At 55.9% G+C, this 23,797-nt stretch overlaps 6 protein-coding genes across 6 annotated transcripts; 2 read left to right on the top strand and 4 right to left on the bottom strand.

The window, feature by feature from the left end:
* Positions 1 to 304: 304 nt before the first annotated feature.
* BCV69DRAFT_278619 (hypothetical protein) lies at positions 305 to 3,171 on the bottom strand (the record flags this gene model as incomplete). Its single annotated transcript, XM_025491212.1, has 3 exons — positions 305 to 2,664; positions 2,723 to 2,817; positions 3,059 to 3,171. The coding sequence occupies 3 exons, from the start codon at positions 3,169 to 3,171 to the stop codon at positions 305 to 307; spliced, it is 2,568 nt and encodes an 855-aa protein (XP_025345868.1).
* BCV69DRAFT_284688 (Zn-dependent exopeptidase) lies at positions 3,050 to 6,450 on the top strand. Its single transcript, XM_025493135.1, has 2 exons — positions 3,050 to 3,857; positions 3,962 to 6,450. The coding sequence occupies exons 1-2, from the start codon at positions 3,217 to 3,219 to the stop codon at positions 6,282 to 6,284; spliced, it is 2,964 nt and encodes a 987-aa protein (XP_025345867.1). The 5' UTR covers positions 3,050 to 3,216; the 3' UTR covers positions 6,285 to 6,450.
* A 544-nt stretch (positions 6,451 to 6,994) lies between these two features.
* BCV69DRAFT_252100 (hypothetical protein) lies at positions 6,995 to 12,090 on the top strand (the record flags this gene model as incomplete). The annotated part of the gene is made up of 7 exons (XM_025490459.1): positions 6,995 to 7,376; positions 7,484 to 8,155; positions 8,207 to 9,050; positions 9,102 to 10,811; positions 10,875 to 10,947; positions 11,008 to 11,737; positions 11,828 to 12,090. 7 exons carry the CDS (start codon positions 6,995 to 6,997, stop codon positions 12,088 to 12,090), a joined length of 4,674 nt encoding a protein of 1,557 aa, XP_025345866.1.
* A 412-nt stretch (positions 12,091 to 12,502) lies between these two features.
* On the bottom strand, positions 12,503 to 14,484 carry BCV69DRAFT_60262 (MFS general substrate transporter). The gene is made up of 2 exons (XM_025495390.1): positions 13,686 to 14,484; positions 12,503 to 13,590 (listed from the first exon to the last, which is right to left on the bottom strand). Exons 1-2 carry the CDS (start codon positions 14,296 to 14,298, stop codon positions 12,659 to 12,661), a joined length of 1,545 nt encoding a protein of 514 aa, XP_025345865.1. The 5' UTR covers positions 14,299 to 14,484; the 3' UTR covers positions 12,503 to 12,658.
* Positions 14,485 to 15,364: 880 nt separating this feature from the next.
* Positions 15,365 to 16,475, bottom strand: BCV69DRAFT_252132 (FAD/NAD(P)-binding domain-containing protein; the record flags this gene model as incomplete). The annotated part of the gene is made up of 2 exons (XM_025490462.1): positions 15,365 to 16,038; positions 16,106 to 16,475. The coding sequence occupies 2 exons, from the start codon at positions 16,473 to 16,475 to the stop codon at positions 15,365 to 15,367; spliced, it is 1,044 nt and encodes a 347-aa protein (XP_025345864.1).
* Positions 16,476 to 16,788: 313 nt separating this feature from the next.
* BCV69DRAFT_60259 (hypothetical protein) lies at positions 16,789 to 19,973 on the bottom strand. Its single transcript, XM_025495389.1, has one exon. The coding sequence runs from the start codon at positions 19,779 to 19,781 to the stop codon at positions 16,926 to 16,928; it is 2,856 nt and encodes a 951-aa protein (XP_025345863.1). The 5' UTR covers positions 19,782 to 19,973; the 3' UTR covers positions 16,789 to 16,925.
* Positions 19,974 to 23,797: the final 3,824 nt, after the last annotated feature.

Raw genomic sequence — 23,797 nt, 5'->3', positions numbered from 1 at the left:
CAATGTCACGTGTGCTGTGTCTGTCGGATGGACAAACGACCATTGCAAGTGGAGAGGTTGCCAGGAAGAAACGGAAGGACTGCTCGATTTCGAACTCTATCGGGTGTCGAAGGGCTGTGAGATGCGAAGGTGATGTCAATTCATATGCAAGGCAGGTTATGCGTGGGAAGAAGTAGTACAAAATGCTCTCAAAGCGGCGGCGAGCTGCGAGCTGATTTCCATCGATTGGGCTCGTATGAATTCTTTTGATCACATTGGCTCTCCCGCGGCTAATTGCTGGGGACAGGGCTTGAGCTGTCCCCCACTACGAGACGATTCCAAATTCCCTCGCCACGCCCTCACGACCGCGTTGTGCCTCTTGCACGAGTAGTCGCCATTCCCAGCCCGTCTCGTCCGCCTCGCCCTTTGCTCCACCCGCTTTTGGATCCTTCTCCTCTTTCTCATCAGCACCAGCACCAGCACCAGCACCAGCACCAGCACCAGCACCAGCACCAGCACCAGCACCAGCACCAGCACCAGCACCAGCACCAGCACCAGCACCAGCAGCAAGCGCAGGTACCATTCGCCTAACCGCCCTCTCCACCCTCCCGCCCAGCGCGATCCATCTTTCGACGCCCAGCGCACGTCGCTCGCTCAGCGTCACAGAGCCCCACTCGTCTTCCTGCAGAGAGAAGAGGAGGAGCGTGTAGATTGCGTGGAGCGTCAGGAGCAAGTGCAGCAACGAATCGCTTGCGTCCCCGTTGGCGTTTGCGCTCGCGCTGGAGGAACTTTGGCTGTTGGCAGCGCGGGGTCCCGAGAGTAGGAGGGAGGAGACCGGAGCGGGTAGAAGGGAGGAAATACGAGAGCCTAGCGCTTGGAGAGTGCTTGCGAGGGGGCCGAGAGCGCCTAGAGAGCTCGATGAAGCAGTGGTCGTGCCTGCGGCGGGTGCTGGAGCAGACGCGCCTTGCGAGCTTGACGTCGCCGAGGTGTTAGAAGAGCCAGCTCCTGTAGACGGCGGAGGAGCGACAAGTCTCTGCCAGACCGTCGTCTGCCCTTCACCTGCCGAGCTCACAGCCGAGGACTGGCCATGTCCTTGCGCTGCTGCCAGTCGTGCAGTTGATGCCGCTGGCGGAGGGACACTTCCGGCCATGCCGCCCTTGACAACCTCGAGCTCCTTACCCTTGCTGCGGGCAGCAACAGCTACCGACGACTCGGATCCTTTCTTGACCTCGCCAGTCCTCTGTGCCGCAACGCTTGACCCAATTTCAGTAGATGCACCCTTCTCCCATTCATCGACCGCCCCGTCAACGACTCCAAGTAAGACCTCACTGACCCTCTCCCACGCGCTGACGGTTCCACCTCCTCCACCCGCGGCAGCAGAGGCAGAAGCGGAGTCCTGGGAACTGGGGACGCTGGGCACAGCAAAGTGCTTGAAGAACGCCCGCCTGACTTGTGCGCCTTGTGTAGTAGTGTCTGTGCAGAGGGCTGTAAAGTCGAAGAGGGCGTGGGTGAAGAGGAAAGCGCGCTCCGCTTCGCTCTCAGCACCAGCGCTGGCTGTAGCCGCTGGTGTGCGCCTCGGCGCGTACTTTTCCAGGGCGCCAATCATGACCTCGAGGGACTTGCCATTCGCCCCTTGGGCCACGGAGCTGGACACCTGAGTAGCCGTGATTGCCAGCGGATGGGTAGCATAGACTTCCCAGAGATTGGCGGCGAGTGCCCTAGTTGCGCCTTGCACCATTGCGCATGCTCCTGATGTGAGAAAGAGGGTGGTAAGGTGGGACATCGTAGTGAGGCTGAAGCCGCTTCGTAGAGACGGAATGACCATACGGCGTAGGGCCGAATAGGGCGGGAGAAAGATGAGAAGCAGTCTGAAAAAAGGCAGGCGTAGGGGTAGGTAGAAGAGTAGAAGCGCTGTGGAGAGTACGAGGTACTGCAGAGCAGCCTTGACGACCAGGGGCGACATTGAGGTCGAGACCCTCTTGGAAAGCGTAGATGATACAAAGGCTGCTCCACCGATGGACGCCGGGAGGCTGTTGATGAGGAAAGTGGGGAATTGAGGGACCCGGAGTGGCGGCACCGACCACACTCCATGAGGTAGAGCCGAAGCTAGCAGACTTGAAGCTATACCAAGGACCAAGGGTTGGAGGAGCAAGAGCCATACCGCCTCATTGGGCCTCCAGTGATGAGTGGTGGTGGTGACTGTTCTACCGAATGAGCCAGTACTCTTGCGAGTCGAAGGCACACGCTGGTATGGCAACCACCAAGTGGGCTCTGGGGAGTAAGCGGCAAAGGAAGCCACGAGGAGGGCATTTGACAGGAGTGTTGCCAGACCGTGGAGGGCTGCGGACAGCCAGGTGGACGAAAGAGTGAGGTGGTAGTTTGCTCGACCGCCGGTGGTACTCGTCGATACTTTGACGCCTAGCGGGAGCGTGACGACAGATGGCATTGCTCTTGGCGAGGCTGCTGGCCCGCATAGTGCCGCCTGCCAAGTGGTCCTGGCAAGAATCCTGCGCCTGACTACGAGTGTTGGAAGTACGCCGACGATGAAGGCCAGCAGAGAGCAGAGGAAGAGTGTAGGCCGCAGAGGGAGCAGGACCAGGTCCAGTGTGGAATGGAGCGAGGTGGGTAAGTGGACGATGGTGAGTGCCAGGTGCAGGAATACGAGGGTGAGAATGGGCAGCCGCACTAGACGTGGAGAGAGGGATCGCTTGACCAAGTCGGACCACTGAGGCGTTGCGCCTACCAGAGGCGGCGAGCCCGCTGCAGCCGCAGTGGAGGTAGTAGCCGCCAAGGACATCCTCCTGGACGAGACGATGGTGCTCGAGGGTAGTGGTGGTGCTGATAGAAGGAGGGTGGGCAGGAGCGGAGCAAGAAAGTAGGAGAGCAACATCGACGGTAGGAACGGAAGCAGGGCGGAACTCAGGCGGACGACGTGATCTGAGCGCAAGGACCAAGGACCGGGGGAGATGCGCCTGGCCAGGCACTGCACCCCTGCCAGGCACCACAGCCGCCGCCCCTGGCCTCACTCAGCCGCACACAGAGGCACTCCGCTATCTCCCTCGGGCCCCCATCCACTCACACTCCTACCATCATCTCCACACCTCCCACGGACAGATGCTCATCTGGAGCCACTTGGCTTCTGAGCAGCAGCAGCAGCAGCAGCAGACGTATCACACTCGCCATCATCGCCATCAGCCTCACCTCCCCCTCCACCACCTCCACCAACAGCCGCCCACCATGACCATCCGCTCGCGCTCACAGCAAGAGCTTCGAGACAGCCCCCCTCCTTATACCATGGCTGCTGACAACTACAGCGCCGACGTCAAACAATCCTTGGACAATGATCGTATCGACGCAAAGGGCTCGGCACTGCTCCCCTACTCCGCATCGCAGCGTACAACACCACCACCTCGGAGATACATGGGCCTACGCACTCTGCTCCTCCTCCTCAGCCTGTCTGCTGGGTTCACCTACTACACCCTGTCCAGCACACCCGACACTTCCGTCTACGGCGAAGAAGTCAACTTTCACTCTTGGTCTGCGTCCCTGTCTTGGAAGAACAAGGGGCATCACTCACACTCGCAATCCAAGTCCCACTCTCATTCCTGGTGGAAGTCGCTCACTGGAGCATCTTCCCACCATCAATGTCCCCATCGTGCGAGAGTACAGCGTACAGTCAACGGCATGCTTGAGGCGCTTCATGCTAAAGCTGCCTTTGCTGAGCACATGGTGGATGCCGGCGACATCGACAGCCCCTCCTCAAGCAATGCAACACTGCACACCACCATGCCAGACGTCGCCAAATACCTCGAGGAGCAATTTCTCAGCGTGCCTGACCCCAAGAGCGCACGCGCAGCATTGAAGAATTACACAAGTCGGTGAGTAATACCGTGCCAAGGATCTCTGCGTTCAATGGGCACGGGCGATCAGGCAGACGTAAGAGCTGACTCATATGCCCCTGTCGCTCCCTTGCCGCTCATAGCCTGCACGTAGCGGGTACAGATCATGACTACCAGTCTGCTCTACAGATCCAGCAAGAATGGGCAGAGCTACTCGGTGCTCCCAAAGTCGACGACCCTACAGCGCTCCTCTTTGACGCTGGTTCACCCGAGAGTATCCATTACCTCACCGGAGATTGGACCGCAAGCGGCAACAAGGCCCGAGTCTGGACAGACACCTACTATGTCTGGCTCAATTATCCCAAGAACTCGTCACTCTCGCTCTCCCGTCCGGGTGGCGAAGTTGCCTTCACCGCTAATCTGTCGGAGGACGTCATCAAAGAAGATCCAACCAGCTCTCAGGGCAACCAGCCTTTCCATGGCTACAGCAAGCCAGGCTCAGCATCTGGACCCATCGTGTACGCTGGCCTGTGTACCATCGATGACTTCGCTGCCCTCAAGAAGAAAGGCGTCAAGGTCGAAGGGGCCATCACGCTCTGCAGATACGGAGGTCCCTTCCGAGGTCTCAAGGTACGTGCCTCTGCTGATGCCGGGGCAGTTGGTACACTCATCTACAGCGACCCTCTTGAGGACGGCAACGTGACCGAAGCCAATGGTTATAAGCCTTACCCACATGGTCCAGCTCGGCAACCCCATTCCGTCCAGCGAGGCAGCGTACAAGCTCTGAGCTTCTATCCCGGAGACCCAGGAACACCAGGCGAGCCTAGCTACAAGAATGCAACGCGCCTCGATCCTGAAGAAGCCGACTCCCTTCCCAAGATCCCCAGCCTTCCCATCAGTTACTCGAATGCCAAACCTCTTCTGGAGGCCCTCGTGGGGCACGGCGTCAATACTGCCGAGCTGGAATCCAAGGATTCTCTGTGGGTGGGCAAGGTACCAGGCGTGGAAGAATACTGGTCTGGCCCAAGCGAGATGGTCGCCTCGATGGAGAACAACATGACGTCCATTGAGTCAAAGGCCATCTGGAACACCTACGCCTTCATCCCAGGGCTCATTTCGGACGAGACCGTAATCACCGCTGTGCACCGAGATGCTTGGACTTTTGGTGGGGCAGATCCCTCCAGCGGTACAGCCGCGATGCACGAGCTCGTTGCTGGTCTCGGACATCTCACCAATGAGTACCACTGGAGACCTATGAGGAACATTCTCATCGCCAGCTGGGACGCAGAAGAGTACGGTCTGGTCGGCAGCACCGAATTTGGCGAAGATTATGCACAATGGCTCCGGGAGCATGCGGTGGCCTACTTCAACACAGACGTGGCAGCTGCCGGCTCCTGGCTGAGGATGGGAGCTTCTCCTTCGCTAGCACAGCTGTACAGAGATGTAGCCAAGAGCGTTGAGGATCCAAACTCCAAAGACGAGGCCAGCCCCAAGCTCAACATCACCAAAGTAGGCCCTCTGGGTTCAGGTTCAGACTACTCTGTCTTCTTGCAGCACCTTGGTATCCCCTCGTCCGACATTGGATTCGCCTACAGTGCCCGGGACGGAGATGCAGTGTACCACTACCACTCCAACTACGACTCCTTCTACTACATGGATCACTTTGGCGACCCGGGCTTCAAGCGCATCACCACGATTGCCAAGGTTCTTGGACTAGCTACCTGGCGTATGTCCCAGAGTCTCTTCCTGCAGCTCGATGTCGGCGAGTATGTCTCGGTGATTGGGGAGTACATCGATGAGGTGCAGGCCAAATTCAACAAAGCCAAAAGGGACGGACCGCTCGGAAAGGGAACAAGTCGGTCCAGTGGAAGGTGGCAAGGTTGTCATCATGCGCTCTTCAAGGACCTCAAGAGCTCTCATGCAAGGCTACAAGCCGCTACCAAGGAACTATATGACGAGAAGGCTCAAGTCGAGAAGGAGCTCCGGGATCTGGCTGGCGATCACACCTACTCTGCCTCTGAACCTATGTCTGGCCCTGGACTTGGCGATGCCGTCCTCTCCGACGTATCTTCAACACCATCCGACCTTCCGAGCGAAGCCCACTTCAGCCTCTCTCGCCTTGCCGAACTCTCCTCTTCATCTCTCCCGCAGCCCTCCCCCTTGCCCGCCCTTCTGGCCCGCGTCGCCAGCATCAACCGCTCGCTACGCCTCTTCGAGCAGACCTTCATTTCTCCCTCGGGACTCAAAGACCGTCCGTGGTACAAGAGTCTGCTCGTCGGACCTGGCAGGTGGAGAGGCTATGGTGCTACACCCCTGCCAGGGTTGATGGAAGCCATTGTCCTTGACGGAGACTGGGACGAGGTGATTTCTGAGGCGAAGAGGTTGGAGGAGGCGATGAGGAGGGCTGGTAAGGTGCTCAAGAGGGGAGCTGGTCCGAAGAAGGGGAGCAAAGGGGGACGAAAGTGAGGGGGGGGGGTTAGATCGCGAGGAAGAGCTTAGCGAGATAGATGATGACAGGGAAAGGTAAAGAAGCCAGCGGTGGCCGTCGGACCTTCCTGCTGCGACTCGATTCCTCTTGTGCTTCGATAATGATGACATTCTCAATTCATCGGGTTCTGCCGCTCCTGTCTCTAATGATACTTTCTGTTATCGCTGCCTTTGTCTTGGCGGCGTTTCAGGGTCGGAATCGGAAGCAAGACGTGGAGTCATGGCGGAAGGCGGAACGCGAAGCAAGCAAGGCAGGCTCGCCAAAACGTTCGCCCCCCGCCACACCTTGGTCCTACCGCTCACTCACTTACTTGGCCCCACCTCAGGCATCGACTCACTTCCACATCCTCTGCTCTATATGACTGTAGCCTCACTTCACACACTTCGTCTTCCTCCGGCCTCGTTCAGCTGAGCTCACTCCGGGCATCTTTCGCCACTGAGCCGCGCATCGCTCGCCCCCGTCTTCGAGCATCGCATATACCCAGCCGCGAGCTCAAAGGATCTCGCTCGAGCTTCGATTGGGGTCATTTGGAGCTCGTCTTCCGATACCAGGGCTGACCTTTCTTTGAGGAAAGTCCCTTGTGCGTTGCTCTCCCTCTTGCCGGATAGAGGTCGCTCGTTCCTGTCATCTCAAGGCGGGAATTGGCGTCTCTGAGCCCGGGGAGGAGGCTTCGCTCAGACCGTAACGCATGGCGCCGTCTAGCAATGCAGGTGCGGGCATTCCCACCTTGATTGACTGCTGGCGGGTTCGAGATTTGCAGAGATTTCGTGCCGTGCTGAAAGGAGGACCCGCTGCAGCGGGCCTGAATACCTCGGGTCACAATCAGCATGCGTCCTCGTCTTCCTACTCGAAATCGCCGACCTACCACTCCTATGGCGGGAACTCGTATGGGTCTTGGAACAGTAGTCAGATTGCACCTGCTCCGCCCAGCGAGGTGAATAGACGCGACCACTACGGGAGAACCGCGCTGCATCTCATCGCAAGCTCGGATGAAGGTATCAGCACTGACTTTCTCTTGGCTCTGCTGAGTCACCCGAGCTGCAACGTCAATGTTCAAGACGGCGAGTCAGGTGAGTAGCGAGACAGTCTAAGCAAATCTTTGAGGCTATATCTCGTGTAGTCAGAAACTGACGACAGTGCCGCCTCGCTTCCACTCGACTTCTCTTGACAATGACAGGGTATACCGCTCTTCATCGTGCCCTCTACCATGGCAATCTGCATCACGCCCTCACCCTACTACGGCATACCGCCATCGATGTCCGTCTAAAAGATAGTGAAGGACTCAGTGCCTTCGATCTGTACAATTCCACGGTCTCCGGCACCAACCCGGCCCCGCCCAATCTACTGGCGGACTCTGGTGTGCGAGGAAACGCATCGCCAGGTGATCTCTACCTCTGGGGCTCCAACCGGAATTACACACTTGGCCTTGGAGACGGCAATGATCGTGCCCTGCCAGACTCTGTCTTGCTGAAACGACCATCAGTTGAGGGCAACGAAGCTCAAACCTCGTATACTCTGCCTGCTGGACGTCAGTTCGATCGTATCACCGTCAAAGATGTACAGATGTCAAAGATGCACACCGTGGTGGTGACCAACGAAAGCAGCGGGAACGTCTGGGTTGCCGGAATCGGCTCGAACGGCCGTCTGGGGCGCAATGCCTCTACCCAGCCCACCCTCACACCTCTGGCCGACTTCAAAGAAACAGCTGCCAGCGTTGCAGTTGGGCCGGATCACACACTCATCGTTACAACGTCCGGCAATATCTACTCATTCGGTTTGAACAAGTTCGGCGTACTCGGCTATACGCTCGAGTCAGGGCAAGGACTCGTTGGATCCAGTGGGGCAGGCAGTGCATCTGGCAGTAGCGGTCAGTCCGCGAGCTCCTCAACCAAGATCCTAGATGTACAGATCACACCTCGCAAAATCGTCGGACCCTTGAAGAAAGAGGAGATTCTTGGCGCAGCTGTGAGCAAGCTGCACTCTGTAGCTTTCTCTGCTGATTCGCTCTACACCTGGGGCTCCAACACCGGACAGCTTGGGTACGACAAGACCGCCACGCCCTTGCAAATTCAACCTCGCAAGGTCACATCTGTCACTTCACAAGTCCGACAAGTGGCCTGTACCGACCATGCTACAGCGTTGCTTCTCAGCACATTCGATGTCCTGGTGTACCATGGAGACCTTAACTTTAGACTGCAATTTCCCATGACACGATTCAGCGAGAAAATGTCCGTCTTCAGGCCGCGGCAAGCTCAGCCTAAGCCTAGTATCGCCAAAATTACGAGCTCTGGCAGCACTTTTGCTGCTTTGAGTGACTACGGTGATCTCTTCACTTTCAGCCTTGGCCATCCTAGCGAGTATGCCACTGGGTCTTCCGTCAGCTCCACTGCGACGAAGAGGATACCTGCGCCCGAGCCTCAGCTCGTCTGGTCTGTCAGAAAGAAATTCACGGCTGTAAGAGATGTTGCCATCAGTCTCGATGGCTCCATCATTCTGTGTACCTCGTCCGGCCACGTCTTTGTTCGCTCGCGTCGCTCGGGTGAGGCGGCTTCGGCAGGGAAGCCCTCCTCCAAGACCGGAAATGCCCGCGCATTCAAGTTCGCCCAAACCCCTTTGTTACAGCGAGTGATCAAGGTCGCCACCAACGAAAGTGGCGGCTTTGCAGCCATTCGTGGTCACCCCCCTGTGAAGGACATCCGCATCAAAGGCAACACATTGGCCGAGGACATGGCCAGATCACTGCCGTTCCTCCGCATCTCTTCAGATAGGGGCGGTTTTTCAGACAATAAAGACAGCCACATCACTGCGGATATTGGCGTCGATGTCGTCAGTGACGAGAAGGCGCAGACCGGCCCTTCAGACTCAGAGGAAGAGGGCGACGATTCAGATGACGAGAGAGGAGACTCTACGATACAGCGTCACAGTGCAATTGCTTCACTCTTGGCAGAGGCCGCTCGTCGGTGGGATAGCGCTCAGGACAAGTACGGACCTAAGGCCCTCGATCCGCCTACGGGCTGCGACATGTTCATCATCGCTGGAGGCAAGTATTTGCCTGCTCATCGAGCCATAGTCGCTGCTCGCATCCCGACGATTCGACACGTGCTCGAGCATCCAGGGGAGAGAGGACCAAGGGATGCCCCAGAGGGCGTCATTGTCAAGAGACCCCGTCCAGATGTGACGACCATGCTCCTACCCCAATGCAGTTTCCACACTGGTCTGTTTCTGCTCTATTACCTCTACGCAGATGATCTGCCTGCCATCTGGACTGCCAGCGTCGGCATGAGGGCGGATCGACAACTTAGCCTCGCCAAAGTCAATCGTAGCACTGTCCAGTCTCAGCTGAAGGAGCTTGCCAGCATACTGGCTTTGCCCGCTCTCACGCCATGCCTGAACAGTCCTGTGCCTCGGACTCCAACATCGACGCTCTGCACCGATCTACGTAGCTTCTTCAACTCGTCGGTCGACTGCGCTGTTGCAGATTCTCCCCTCCACGACATCGAGCTACGCTTGTCGGACCGTACAGTGCCTGCACACTCCGTTATTCTCCGCAGATCTCCCTTCTTCACCGCGCTATTGCAGCCGGACTGGTCATCTTCGCGCTGGTCGAATGGCAAGATTGCAATCGACCTGAGTCATCTCAGATGGAATGTGCTTGGAGTTCATTTGCAGTACCTCTACGGCGATGCCGCTTCTGGCGAAATCCTAGATGGCAGGGACAAGAGCATGACTCAAGATGAGTGGATCGATTATCTCACTGAGATACTAGGAGCAAGCAATGAGCTGCTCTTGGACCGTCTGAAGCTCATCTGCAGCTCGCTGCTGCGCGCCAGAACTTCGCCGAACAATATCGCAGCGCTGCTTACCATCGCCGATACCTTCTACGCACTACCGCTCAAGGAGGCCAGCTTGCTATACTGCGCCCAGAATCTCGAAAGTCTTCTGGAGGGCGGCATGTTGGATGACCTGGAGCATAGAATGATTCGTGAACTGGCCCAATTCGTCAAGAAGAAACAGGACGACCGATTGCATAGATCGCTTCAAAGCGACTTCCTCAGTGCCCTCATGGTGAAGCATCAAGATTACCATGAGTCGCTCGACATACCCCCTGCCTCTCTCAACCTGTCTTGTTACAAGATCGGCAAGAGACCGCCACTCCCAGCCTCATCATCTCGCAAGGGATTGAGGACCCCGGCCAGTCCTCTCGCCTCTCCTGAGCTTCGCCCTGCAGTTTCCCAAGATTCGGCGTTGTTCGACATGGACGAGGAATTCACAAGCAGTCCAAGCCTCGGCGCTGTGGTCGACCGCAGTTTACACTCGCAACGGCTCCAGGCTGATGCATTTCAGCTGCCAAAAGCTCTTGATGGCAAATCGGCAGCTGCTCCTTGGCTCAGCAAGCGTCCACAAAACGACCTGGCCTCAACGAAGGCGAGGCAAGCATCAACAGCAGCGGCCGGAAGCAGCGATCTTCGCAGCATCATGGCCGCCGAAAAGAGTCGTGCTTCGACGTCGACACCTGTGCCTACAATTCGGTCCTCGGCTCTACCTACCCGGGGGTCCAATACCTCCAGCGGGATCACTACACCTCTGCGTCCTCCAGGGACACCTGTGATCGCGGATGCAAGTGGAAGTGGAGCAGGCGACGTGCCGGATCTGTCTGCGCTCAGCCTTGCTCCCAAGCTGAGCCAGAAGGAACGAAAGAAGCTTGCTCAGCAGCAATTGATGGCGTCGACCAGCCAAGATCCGAATCCATCAGAAAGTGTTCCAAGTACCACTCCGAGCAAGGGTTCTCCTTGGAAGGTGGTAGACACACCTCCAAACCTTCGACACGCAGCAGTCATGAATGAGTTGGCATCGCCTAATCCAAATCGACCACCTCTACGTTCCGGACCTGCCGGCGGTTCCTCTGATCAACGAACTCCATCTGGCTCCTTCCCTTCGCCGCACCTCGGCCCCACGTTCACTCCGGTCAAAGCCACCGCTCCATCCCTCTCGCGAAGTGTCTCTGAAGCTGTTTGGTCAAGACCGGGTGCTACGCCTCCACCGTCGTCGCAGAGGGCACCAGTCTCTGGCAGGTCTCATTCGACCTCGCAGCGGACGCCAGCGGCTCCCCTGTCACCTTCACCAAGCCCGAGCACGATTGGGATGACATTTGCGGAGATTCAGGCCCAGCAAGTGGCTGCAGCGGTGGCTTCTGAAGCTATGACCCCGCAGAAGAAGTCTTTTGCTGAGATTCAGGCCGAGGATCGCAAAGCCGAAGGGGAGAGGCTGAGAGCCGAAAAGGAGCGGCTGGAATTTGAGAAGTGGTTCGAGGAAGAGAGTCGCAGAGTCAAGGCGGAAGAGAAGGCTGCGAGTAGGCAGACTGGAGGTAGCGGCAGCAAAGAGGGGAAGAAGAAGGGCAAGGGAGGCACTGCCAACAAGCAGGGAGACGAGGGTACCGGCGGACAAGAGACCTCTGTCAAAGGGGACTCTTCGACGCCGAAGCCACAGGGCCAAGCTCCGCCTAAAGGACCCAAGCGCTCAGCAGGGAATCACAATCGCGGCGGCGGTCAGCCGGATCGTGGTGGTCGCGAAGGAAGCGCTGCACGTGGTGGTCGGGGTGGAGGCTCTTCTCGTGGCGGTGGCTCAAAGGGAGGGAAAGGGGCTTCTCACGCTGCGCCAGAGCCACCCTCATCAGCCATACCCAATGGCGCAAAGTCCTCCCTGCAGCCTCGGCCTGCTGACTCAGCTACGCTGTCTGCTGCTGCTCCTTCATTCCAGCCGTCCGCTTCGTCTTCAGGAAAATAGACGGGTCGGAAACCCGAAGCGCAAATTTAGGCGACATTCTTCTCCCCGCTGCTACCGCGTCAACGCAGGCTGCGACATTTGCAAAGCGAACGGCCGTGTAACATTATTACCCACCGCAGAAATACCACCTTCATGACGAGTCTCCGTAGGAGAAGAGCTTTGTGATGCACATCTCGAGGGCAGGTTGATTTGCTGCAGCGAGCGACGACGAATGGGGCATGGGATAGGTTCATTGCATCGGTCGGGGCGGCGTGCATATTGGCAGACAGAGAATTACACTGAAATCGTAAGTAGAGCGAGGGCAGTAAACGGTGCGACTTTAATCTTCGTGGTTGCCTGTGTCAGAACACAAGGCCTCTAGACGCGGCAGCCTGACATGCCACATTTTGCCTCAGTCTGGTCTTTCAGGACCGATATATATTATTGGCTCTCGTCATGACTTTGACATTGACATCCGGCCACTTCTGTTCGTAATCCACCAAAAGCAGCCCCACTGTACCGCCAGTCTTTCCATCGTCGGTCTTCGCCGTTCACCCAACGACGCTATGCCGGGTTAACGGCTGGTAAATTAGAATAAGAGGCCCTTGACCTGACTCTTGGTGTCCAGCTTAATATCTCGAATGATGAAAATACATACGAGCGAGAAAGCCATGAAGATGGTACCAGCTGTGACCATCCAGGTCTGAGTATCGCCATAGGCCTGCGAGATGGCTGTGCGGGTCACGTTGCCCACTGGGTAGCTCAGCTGTACATCCAGTGAGTCGTAGATGGTCTCCCAGTCCCCTACGCTTTCTTCCGGAAGTAATGTCTGGAGGTAATTGGGGAAGAGTTGCGTCCATATAGCACCAGAGACCGAGGCGCCCACGGCGTCACCTACGGTTCCAAACATCTCGAGAATAGCCAACGCGGAGGCAGCGTCGTTGTGAGTTGGGACAGAGAGGATAGCAACTTGCTCCACAATGATAATGGTACCACCGCCGATGGCCATGAAGATCTGGCACATGATGATGTAGCCAATGTTGGTCCCCTCCTTTCGGAAGTAGATGAGCAGCCCTTCGCCCAGTATGTATAGAGGTACGGACCAGTACAACAACCACCTGAAGCGGCAAGTTCTTCGAATGCAGTAGCCGACGCCCAGCAACCAGACACCCGAGACAACATCAAAGATGTTGCCGATGTAGCCAGCGTCTGCCAGCGACCTGTTGTAGACGACTTGCAAGTAGGAGGAAAAATAGTCGTCCCAGCAATAGTAGGCGATCTGGTAGACCAAATCCAGCAGACAAGCACCAAGAATGGTACGGTTCCGTAGGACGGAGTAGGGAATGAAAGGCCTTGGCGCAACAAAGCGTTCGAATAGCGCGAAAGCAACCAGGAGAATGAATCCCACCACTAGCATCGCAATGATGTGCGGAGCAGCCCACTGATCTTCTGTTGACCCAGCGATGATGAACGGCAACAGGAAGAGGGACATGCCGCCAGCCAACAAGATTACGCCCACCACTGCCAGGACGGAGATGAAGAGAAGTAGCGTGAGTTGCAGCGATGAGCGAAGCGTCGCTTCGTCGCATCATGCTAGCATGGTCAATCACACTCACAGTCGAACTCAATGATGAAGTCCCATAGCCAGGCCTTGACGCTCTTCTTGTCCGATACCGGCTGGATGAGAGCACCAGAGGCAATCGCCTTCTTCTTGTTGTACAAGAGGGTACCATACAAGGGGATACAGACGAATGGCAGGATGATGGCAAAGCAGCCATACCCCCAGCGCCAGTTGTAGTCGTTGAACCCTTCGGCTGCTTTAGGCCCGGCGAAGGCGCTGATGATGTATGGCGACGAGGTGAACGCGTATGCAAGGCCTCGATCCCTCAGAGTCGAAGTGTCCAAAGTGATGACATCGACGCAGAAGATTAGGCCTTGGAAACCAACGTAGTAGAATACTTGAGCGGCACAATACACTGGCAGACTATTGCAGGCGGCTGATAGGATCAGACCCAGAGTTGCAATGGCTGCCAGGAACAGGAAACCGTTACCTCGATCCCAGACGTTCAACATCCTCGCAATCGGCATAGTCATAGCGGTCGCCATGATGGAGGAAACCGTTCCGATAACGGTGACTAGTGGCGCATCTTCAAAGTCGCTGGCAATGTATGCGGCAAGATTAGAGGTGATCGACCCTTGGAAGGCGTTGACAAGGTAGATCAGCCACATGCTGAGGGGAAGGAGCTGCGTTTGTGTGAGCAAGCTGTCATCGACCGGTAGCCGCCACGGGCGTCACGTGGCAAGATGACATCTGCAGCGTTGCGCCCTTCTCTGGACACATCACTCACGAGCCGTAAGCAGTCCAAAGCCATCCTTTGGACCAATTCAGAGTTATAGCCTCTACGGCCTGCACACCGTGCTGCGCCATCTGTGAAATTTGCCGAGGATTCTCATTTGACTCATCGAACGCCTTTGAGTCTGGCTCGAACGAGACATCTTCGAGGTGTTTCTCAGCCGCCCCAACGTCGCTGTCCAGCCTGGGTAACGTTTCGTGCTCGACTATATTGCTGGGCATCGTTCCGTGTCTGTTGAAACAGGAAGAATGCCGCCGAAGCCAGATGAGGTCTCTATGCCAAGGAGCGTAGAGCTTATGAGTGGAGAAAGCTCAATATGGTGGAGATCACAGAGAGCAAAACTGATGGGGAGAAGTGGTGAAAGGCGGACGGGACCCGCTCGCGAAGGGCGGGTTCTTCTACCTTGGACCGATAAGGTCCCCTCCCGTCTGAGTCTCGCCGATGCTGGAAAAGCTCAAAGTTTGCGGCGCTGTTCTTATCTGATACTGGTCTTCTGCCTACTTGATCTAAAGTGCCGGAATTCCCCGAAGTCGCCAAGCGTGGGTTGAAAAAGCCGCTGAGACCTGCAGCCCAGGGGAGTGATTCATATTGTGGCTGCAAATGGCTTCGACTAGAGCCCGATGCACGCACATGGACCACAATCAGGAACTATCGCAACAGGCAGTACTGCAAGACTGACGGATAAATATCCATTCATTACGAAATGGTAGCTGCGTGGTCAAGCGTTTGTGGCCTGTGCCCGACCATCCGACAGCCCAGCTGGTCCGAACTTTGCCGCCGCAGATGCAGGAACCTCCCCGCTTGTGCATATCTCGGCGTTGATGCCGTTTCCATTCACCGCATCCGCGCGTGTGCCGAGCTCCGCTGCTTCGTCAAGCCGCCGTGGTCAGCGCACGTGAGTCACGCCTCCTGTATCTGGCCATGCAGCTAGTACCGTGAGCTCATTGTCTCGCTTGCGCCAAGTCTTCATCACCTAGTTCCTTGCCAGCCATGACAGCGGACATCTGACCTTGTGATATGGCATTGATGACATTGCCCATGAAACTTCCAGAATTGCCGGCCCAGAAGAGGCCTCTGGTGGCTGTACGAGGCTCGTCGCCCATCAGAGGCGGCAAGGTGCCTCGACCCTCGAGGTCTTTAGACTCGGCAGGTACAATGCTTCCATCGGGAGACAAAGGTCTGCTCAGGAGGGCTTCATCGAGAAACGCCCGACTGTGAGGATTGGGAGACCAAGAATTGGGCATGACGGCCACGTGACCAACGGCCAAGGGCTCTCTGTGGTTTTCAAAGTGTACCAGCAGCCCATCCGATGTGTCCTCGATGCGCGAGATCTTCTCTGTGATGATGATGGAGCCATTTGCTTTGATGACCCTGAGTTCGGACTGCAAGCCCGACTTGACGAGTTGACCTTCATCTGCAATGTCTAGACCGTCTGTGAGGTAGTAAGTTGCAGGATGGCGCAGAGATGGCCACAGGCTCAGTGAAGAGGCCACTACCATTGAATTGAATCGAGGTTTCTTTGCGTCAAGGAGGAACGCTAAGGGCGAAAAGCGAGTCTCGGTGCCGTGACAGAAGATGCAATGGAGCGCTTTGGTTCCCCATATCTTAGCAACACCTGCACGACGATCACAAACATTCAGGGTAAGTTCGAAGATAATGTGAAGTTTTTGGTCGGTACGTACCGGGAACGTCCGGCAAATTGTCTTGTATACCCGTAGCGAGTACAACCTTGCGAGCTCTCAAAGATGCACCGTCGGCAGCCGAAGCCTCGAAGATGCCCGATTCTGATTTGTGAATCTTGTCGATCTGTCCACGCCGGATTGTGACCCATGGATAGGAGGCCTGGATCTCGGCGACGACGTCTCTCCTCCAGTCTGCTGGACTCTTGCCGTCATACCCAGGAATGGTGTGCGCCTCTTTGCTCTGTGCATTTCGATAGAGACCGGAATCATAAAGTATTGCCGGCCTGGCCAGGCGAGCGAAGACGAGAGCGCAGGTAAGCCCGGCCGGGCCACCGCCTACGATCAGAAGGTCCGTGGTCAGAGAAGACATGGTCACTCGCGAGAGTGAGGACTCAGGGACGCTGACATTGAAGGCGAGATGTTCGTGTGTTTGAAGTAGGCCGTGTCGTCGTCTTGACGCCAGCTCTAACATGCTCGCCACGCATGAGTCAGGAGCGTTGCTTCCTTCAACCGATCCGCACACTGGTCGTCGAATCAGTCGAGTCATAGCGTAGCCGAGGCGGCCAGGAAATCGCCGGACCTCCGCCTGCACAGACCTCCACCCCCGCTCTCGAGGCGGGCTTGTGCTGACCCACCTCTCGCAGCACCTGACAAGTATCACGCAAGGTCACGCACGTCCTGGCTTCGACCCTGTGAGCCGCGCACAACGGAAGGGCAGGCGACGAGGCACCTTTGGTCTTCGCACATGTCGCAGAAGGCAGGTAATTCCAGGGCGACGAACAAGGGAGGTACAGGGGCGACAAGACACCAGACGTGGCCACTATGGTGAGCCTTCGCTCATGCGAGGAGAAGACGTGGGGGTGACATACTGGCTGGGTGGTCTACTGCTACGCAGCGAGGAGGAGGATCCCTGGGGTATCAGAACTGAAGACGTCGACGTCATGTGCTTGTCACCAGCAGCACTCAAAGCAGGATAAGAAGTCAGTGTGAAAGAGGGTAGGGTTGGCGAGCCTGCTCGCCCACGGACGTCATCTGGGGAGGGCTGAGCCGGCATGTCATGAGGTAGGTCGTGCGGAAGGGAGCTCGAGCACGCCGCAGAGTGGGTGAGAGTCTCAAAAGCTCCTTCCTTGAAGGTCGCAGAAGCAATAGTGTTGAGACTGGATGCTGCTTCGGAAGAAACTCCAGAATCTTGCGGTTCCAGATTGACCAAAGAAGGACACGATTGCTGCGTTGATGCCGTGTCCGTGCATGAAAGAGATAGAGAAGCAAAGCTCGTGGAAGGCCGGTGGTCATGCTGACGGTCGGACCCCTGCGAGCCAACGGGCCGACGTGTGAGCCAAGTCAAAGCAGGCGCCGCTGTCGGGGACCATACCTGTCCGGATTGGACTGCACCCGCGCAGCCAGGCCCGGCTTGTTCGCGACGCGGAAGGATGGTGGAGACACTGCTTGCATTCGATTGTCGATTGCTATTGGCTGAACTCTCACCGATGAGCAAGTTCGCTTCGCATGCACGTTCCAACTGGGTCGAGCGGCTACCAATGCTGGATTCGGGATTTTGCCTTGGGCCGCTAGCGAAAAGGGCCTCGTGCTCTTGCACGATGAATCGCAAGAGGTGGACAGGGATCGCGAGCGTTGGCGCAAGCACCAGACATATGCTCGACAGAGTCATCCGTGTCTTGGCAACTGCTTTGTCGGAAGAGATGTCTAAGAGATGCAACGCGATTTCTCTCATAAGATACCATTCGTAGACTCCAGAATCCTGTAGGCTGTCTCGAGCTTCATCAAGGTCAATCGTGTCGCCAGAGAGGGAGGCGTCGAGTCTGCCAAGCTGAGCTCTTGTAAGAAGGGGCTGCGGAAGCTCCCGCAGGTACGCCTTCAGGATTGAACACACCGAATTGATATCGCAGTCGGCCGGTGAGACGAGCCTCAGGTCCAAGTCGTAGGCAAATCCGCCTTGCCGTGCCCAAGGCGGCTCACACTTGCCATCAAAGACGGTTCGCAACCTGGCAGTGTGTGAGGATCGGCCAGAAAGACGATAGATCCCTTCCTCTTGTACACCAAACGTCTCTAGGGATTCGAGGCACCTGGTCACGAATCTGGGCAGCATCTGGTGCCGGGCACTCTGACGATCGAGTGGATTTGAAACGACGGGGGAGCTCTGCGGCAAGTGCGCTCCAGAGTTGGTGTTCGCGGAAGGTGTCACTATTTCGTCTGACTGGAGTGCAGAGCCGTCGCCCGTCTCTCCCGTCAAAAGGGACAAGGGAAATGTGAACTCTTCGCCGAAATCAAGAGTACCAATTGTGGAGGCAGGACTTTCTGCGAGGGCCAAGCATACTTTTTCACCTTGAGGTTGGCTGCGATCAACCGTCTCGGGGGCACCCAAATGATGATCGGAATCAGCGCCTGGCGAGACGAGGCGGGTTCGGATCACAGCCGATGCGAGGGGCACCCCAAAGATCAGGCCATGACCCGCGGGCGACTCTGCAAAGCTTGCGTCTTCCAGCTGCAGCCAGCGCTGAGTGGCATCATTGAGCAGGTCTCTCTCGCATGATGAGGTCAGAGACCATCCCGACTCATCTGCCGAGGTTGTTGGCGTTGTCACCCGTCCACGAACCACTGTCCAACCTTTCCTACCGGCAGATTTGATGCTTCCCGTCATTGTCGAAGGGGAACTTTTGAGTCTGAGCTTATTGCTGGACCTTGGGAGGAGAGAAAAGCTTTGGGATGAAGATGGTCTATCGGACCATAAAGTTCCCCGCGTGGAAATGCCCGAGAGAGGGGTCGGCGAGTTCGTTGGGGCAAGGGTATCGCTGCTTTCCGATACGACGCAGTCATGTTCGTCTTTGTTTGTGTGTTTCTTGCGCTCGAAGATACCCCGACGTATACTGAAGGCATCGGTGCTCAGTAAGGCTGCAGAACTCAGACTATTGCTCCTGCGATGAGGCCTATTGCTGTTGTCAGGGGTCTCTGGAGCGATAGAAGAATTATCGAAGCTGGACGATGCCAAGATGGCCGAGCGAGTCTCGGCTTCGGTCGTCTTGTCTACATTCGACTGCGGAACGACTCCTTGCCTGATGTAGTTCACCACGTCCTCGCTCTTGTAGATTTTGCGAGCAGCAGAAGGAGGTGCTTGAGCCAGGCCTTCGTCAAGCACATCTGACGTGGCAACGCGTGCTTTGTTGCCCACGCCAGACGAGGATTTGCCGCGCGTCAAGTGGGAGAAGCTTGCTCTTCTCTGGCGGTCACGGGTGCTGTGAGACTGACCATCCAGCGGCATTGTATGCGTCAAGGGAAGGGAGGAAGAGGAGGCCGAAAATACGGGCGAGGTGGCGAGATCCGGTCCACTTGGTCTGCGGAAGAGGGATGAATAGCGCCCCGGTCTGCGTGTATCTTGTATGGACTCTGACACGAGCGTATGAGAAGGAGTGGTTGGCCTCAAGAGGGAGTCTCTGGTACTTGGCTGGCCTCGTGGCTTTGAGAGTGTGGCTTCCGGCCTTGCTGAGCTGTCAGAGACTTTCCCTTGATTAGCAGCTTTGCCCGATTGGCTTAAGAAGTTGCGGGCGAAAGCCAGAGCAGATCTCGGTCGCGAACGCACTGCGCCCCGTGAGGTGCTCTGCGATGCATGGGCTGCGCGAGAGTCCGGACGGTGTGGGTGAGAAGGAGGAAGGGCTGCCATCTTGCCGTCTTCGCACAGGTCAGATGGAGATGGAGCTGAGACCTAGTCTGTGACGTACAGGGATACGCCCCTCGTGCAGCCAGTGTACATGGAGACGGCAGCGATGTGACTTCCTGAGAGGAAAGGATCAAGAGGGAGGAGGGACAGTCGGGGATACCGCCGGGGTCAATCAAGGTGTGAGTCCGTGTCGTGGTTGTTGCAACAAGGTGCACCAGCTGCTGCTGATCTCCGCCGCGCCACGGCCCTTCCGCCTGATCCACATTGCAGCTCCGCCCACTATCAACCCGCAAGCAAGCCACGCGTTCCTCGAGACCCTGAAATCGCATCTTCGAGCCACGGCTGCTCGCGAAGACATGGTGCAAGTGTCGCCTCTAAGTTGGCACAACATCTGTCACTCCCGAATATCGCCAGACTAAGTAGCGCACTGAGGTCGGCAGTCTCATCGCGCAGTCGATAGCCGACTCAGCCGTACTTCAGACACGGTAGCACCCTTCAGGAAGCGTCTCTGGGGTAAGCTTGCTAGGAAGGCGTCGAGATTCTGCACATCAATGCAAATTGTTCCTCGCACAAATTCGCCTCCAGTACCCTCCATGATCGTAGAGATGCTTTCTGCGGCCTCGCGCCCAGCACTGCCAGCTCACAAGCTTCGACCGCTTTCACTGCAACGAGCGCCCGTGCGACAAAGCCGGACCTTCGGTGATGCTGACCATCGGGGACGTTTCTAGATAGCTCAGCGACGCCACTGCTCGAGTCCAACTTGCGACACACTCCCCACTATACGGTCGGAGTCGTTACGTATTGCAGTTGTGCTGTAAGAGTTCAGTGTCTCGAGTGACATCGCAGGCGCACTCGTGACCCGTCAGAAGCACAGGGTCTTTGCAACTTTGCTGCTTCAACCTCAGAGATACCAGGTGAAGATCGGAGAGCAATCGACCTCGATTGAAAGCTGTTCAATCCAGGCCGCACATCTGTCAGCTGTATCAGAGGAAGGCATAAAAGCAACTCTCCGCTCTGTAAGGCAGCAAATCTAGTTCGAAGCCCCAGGCTCAAGCACCGCACAGGCGAGACAAAGGAAGGCTCGTTCGGCGTGGAGGCAGACAATAGCTTGATGTCAGGCTCAGCAGCTCAATCGCGTGGAACCCGGCACACGGTCGTTCAGGATTCAGACACAAAATCGTCGCAAGCCACGTAGCTTCGTACGTAGCTTCGTAGTCTCGAGTCGCATGTTATGGCGCACTCGTGTACATCTTGTGGACGCCGGCTCCTCTCAACTCTCCGGCAGGAAGCCCTTCAGTAAGTCGAGCGGACAGCCATACCGCAGACATTAGCCAATAGGCAGTCAGACATTTCACTCTTCTAGCACGTACGTTCTTGATACACCGCCAGGTCGAATCAGAAAGCCAATGAACACACACATCGGTGATTGCAAGCACCCTGATCGTCAGACTCACGTCAACGTGTTGCATCACGGCAAGAGTATACGATGCAAATTCTTGAACGACTCGATCTTCGCAACCTTGTTTGGTGGATACGATAGCCATTTCCACAGGGCCAGTGTGTCAAGCTCATAGTGAATGTATGATGTCAGGGCTGGTCCCTTCCTTGACCGTGTCGCAGAATTGTCACGATGCTGCTGCTGCTGCTCGGATTGCTGGTCGTTCGATGTTCGACTGTACTCTTCGAGGGAGTCCGGTTTCCCCACAGCTCGCCCAGCGGTCGCCAGGGGAGGCAACGTGACAGCATTGTTGAGAACGGCGTGTCAATACAGAGGACATCTCTTCTTCCTTGGACAGATGAAACATGAGCGACCCAGCGTGTTTGCGAAAGTAGGCCGATTCGTGCGGGCTATCGTCTGTGGATCTACCGTAGCGGTCCACTTTGGCAACACCTCGCGATATCTTGCCAACTTGTCCGTTGTACGCCGTCGCTTGTGCCTGCACAACGCACTCCTGCCAGGGTTGATGCTCCAACTGCCGCAGTGTGCACAGTGTGATGCCATCTCTCGTTTCTGACCATGCCCTTTTCTTTTGTTCGGACGACATCTTTTCCAGTGGTTTTGCCTTTTTACAGGTCATCTGCCGCCTTACTGTATGTCACCGTCTCAACTCATGGGATCGTACAGCATTGCTTTAGTCTCTCCTCGGGCATTGTGAGACGTGGTGTCTTCATTCTCGTTTACCATTTCTGTACTCCTTTTGTCACTTATTTCTAGCCAGCTGCAGCCAGTTGAAGCCGACTTTCTCAATCCTAGCCAGAACATCAGTATTTCGGCGGCATGCACAGTGAATCCTGGCAGCCAGACACTGCTCTAGTATCCTGTCTCTGCTAGAGAGGGCTTGATCACAAGCTCAGATGGCCAAAGTCTGAGGCAATTTGCCAGATGGTGCAGAAGCCTGCCTACCCGGACTCCATGTGGCTAGAACTGAGTGACAAAAGAAGCACTGGTACAGTACAAGCGTACTGTACTATAGATTGCAGTATCGAGATTTGAGTCTGTACATACTACTCTTTACTGTGGTACAGTACAATACAGTATGCTCTAGTACTGTACAGCGCTGTCGAGTAGACAACGGATTATCTTTGATATGATTGTGCTGCAGTCCCGCATTGGGTCCTGTAGATCACTTCAGAGGCTCATGGTTCATGATTTGGCTTGGAGGACCGTACTCCTTTCGTCACTCAAATCTAGCCCGCTGCAGGTGAGATTGGCAGTCTGCCTCGCATTTCGACAATCAAAGCCTGAGAATGAGCCATGTTGTAGCCAGATTCAAGCACTAGAGCAGTGTCATGCGATTACTCTTGAACGTGTATCCTGCCAGAGGTTTCTTGCCTTGGCTAGAATCTGGGCAGAGCGGCTGATCTGAAACCCATTCGGCTAGAATTGATTCACAAAAAGAGTATTTTTACAGCTACAGCGAGTGATGCGGTAATTCCACCATGTGAGAAGAATAATTTCGCAAAACACTGTCCAGGACACGAGCAGAATCCAAAAGAGTTGCCTAGAACTCAGAATGTGCATATGGGCTATGTAAATGGTATGAGACAGTGACTGATAGGCAATTCCTCTACAGGATATCTACAGCTGCATCTATCATCTGCCGTAGCTTTCAGCTGACCTGCTGTGTTGCAATTTGAGTGGCGCATTTGATACCATATCGCTCTACGCAATTTGAGCAGAATCGTATAATACAAAGTCACGCATTACCGCCCTGATTTCCAGTGCGCCAACCTGTGGGCGGATCAAAGGTTGATGTAAAGATAACGCAGGCCTTCCCAGCCAGCACAGACTCGCTGTTCCCGCACACACATGCACAATCACGCAATCGAATACATTGCAACATATTGCGACCCCTGTTGTCAGATCTGGGCCGCTCTTTTGCCCACTGCAGCCTTGTCAGAATTGCACATTGTCTGCGAGGTTCCACTGCTTCCATTCAGAGAGATCCAGAGCTTTCGCATTCTCGCAGGAACCGCTCCCTCATCCTACAACAACAAAGCTGGAGACTTTGACTGAAAAGAGTACAGTATTCCGCGGTTGATGGCAGAACCGATCATGGAGATCAAAGCTGCTGTTGTGTCGAGAGGTTCGACAATTCCGTGCAACACATACAGTCCAAGCCAAAAAAAATCAGAGACTCAACGTAGGAGCGAAAATGGCGATCAAAGTATCCATATCGCTGCAAAGACACAGGAGGGTAATCTAATGGCCTCCTCAGAGAATACTCACAATGTCTCGGGTCTGACTGTAGCGCACTGTGCTGCAGTCAATTGCATCTTTTGCAATTCTGACGTTTTTGTTTTTGTCATGTCGAAGAATGCGAATGGCGCAACTCTGACTTTCCTGGTGTACTGTACTGTACCACCACAGTTGCAGCTCTGCGCACTTTTTGCGAGAGCTTACTCGATTGTCACCACTCGCCTCAGACGAACACTAGCGGAAAGAAGCGTTTTGGCATTATGCAATGACGCAGTGGACGGCATAGCTGACACAGATCTGTGCTTGTCTTTGGCTAGAG

This window comes from Pseudomicrostroma glucosiphilum (assembly GCF_003144135.1).
Source record: "Pseudomicrostroma glucosiphilum strain MCA 4718 unplaced genomic scaffold BCV69scaffold_14, whole genome shotgun sequence".
NCBI classification, from domain to species: Eukaryota; Fungi; Basidiomycota; class Exobasidiomycetes; order Microstromatales; family Microstromataceae; genus Microstroma; species Microstroma glucosiphilum.
This window is presented reverse-complemented; position numbering and strand designations above follow the sequence as displayed.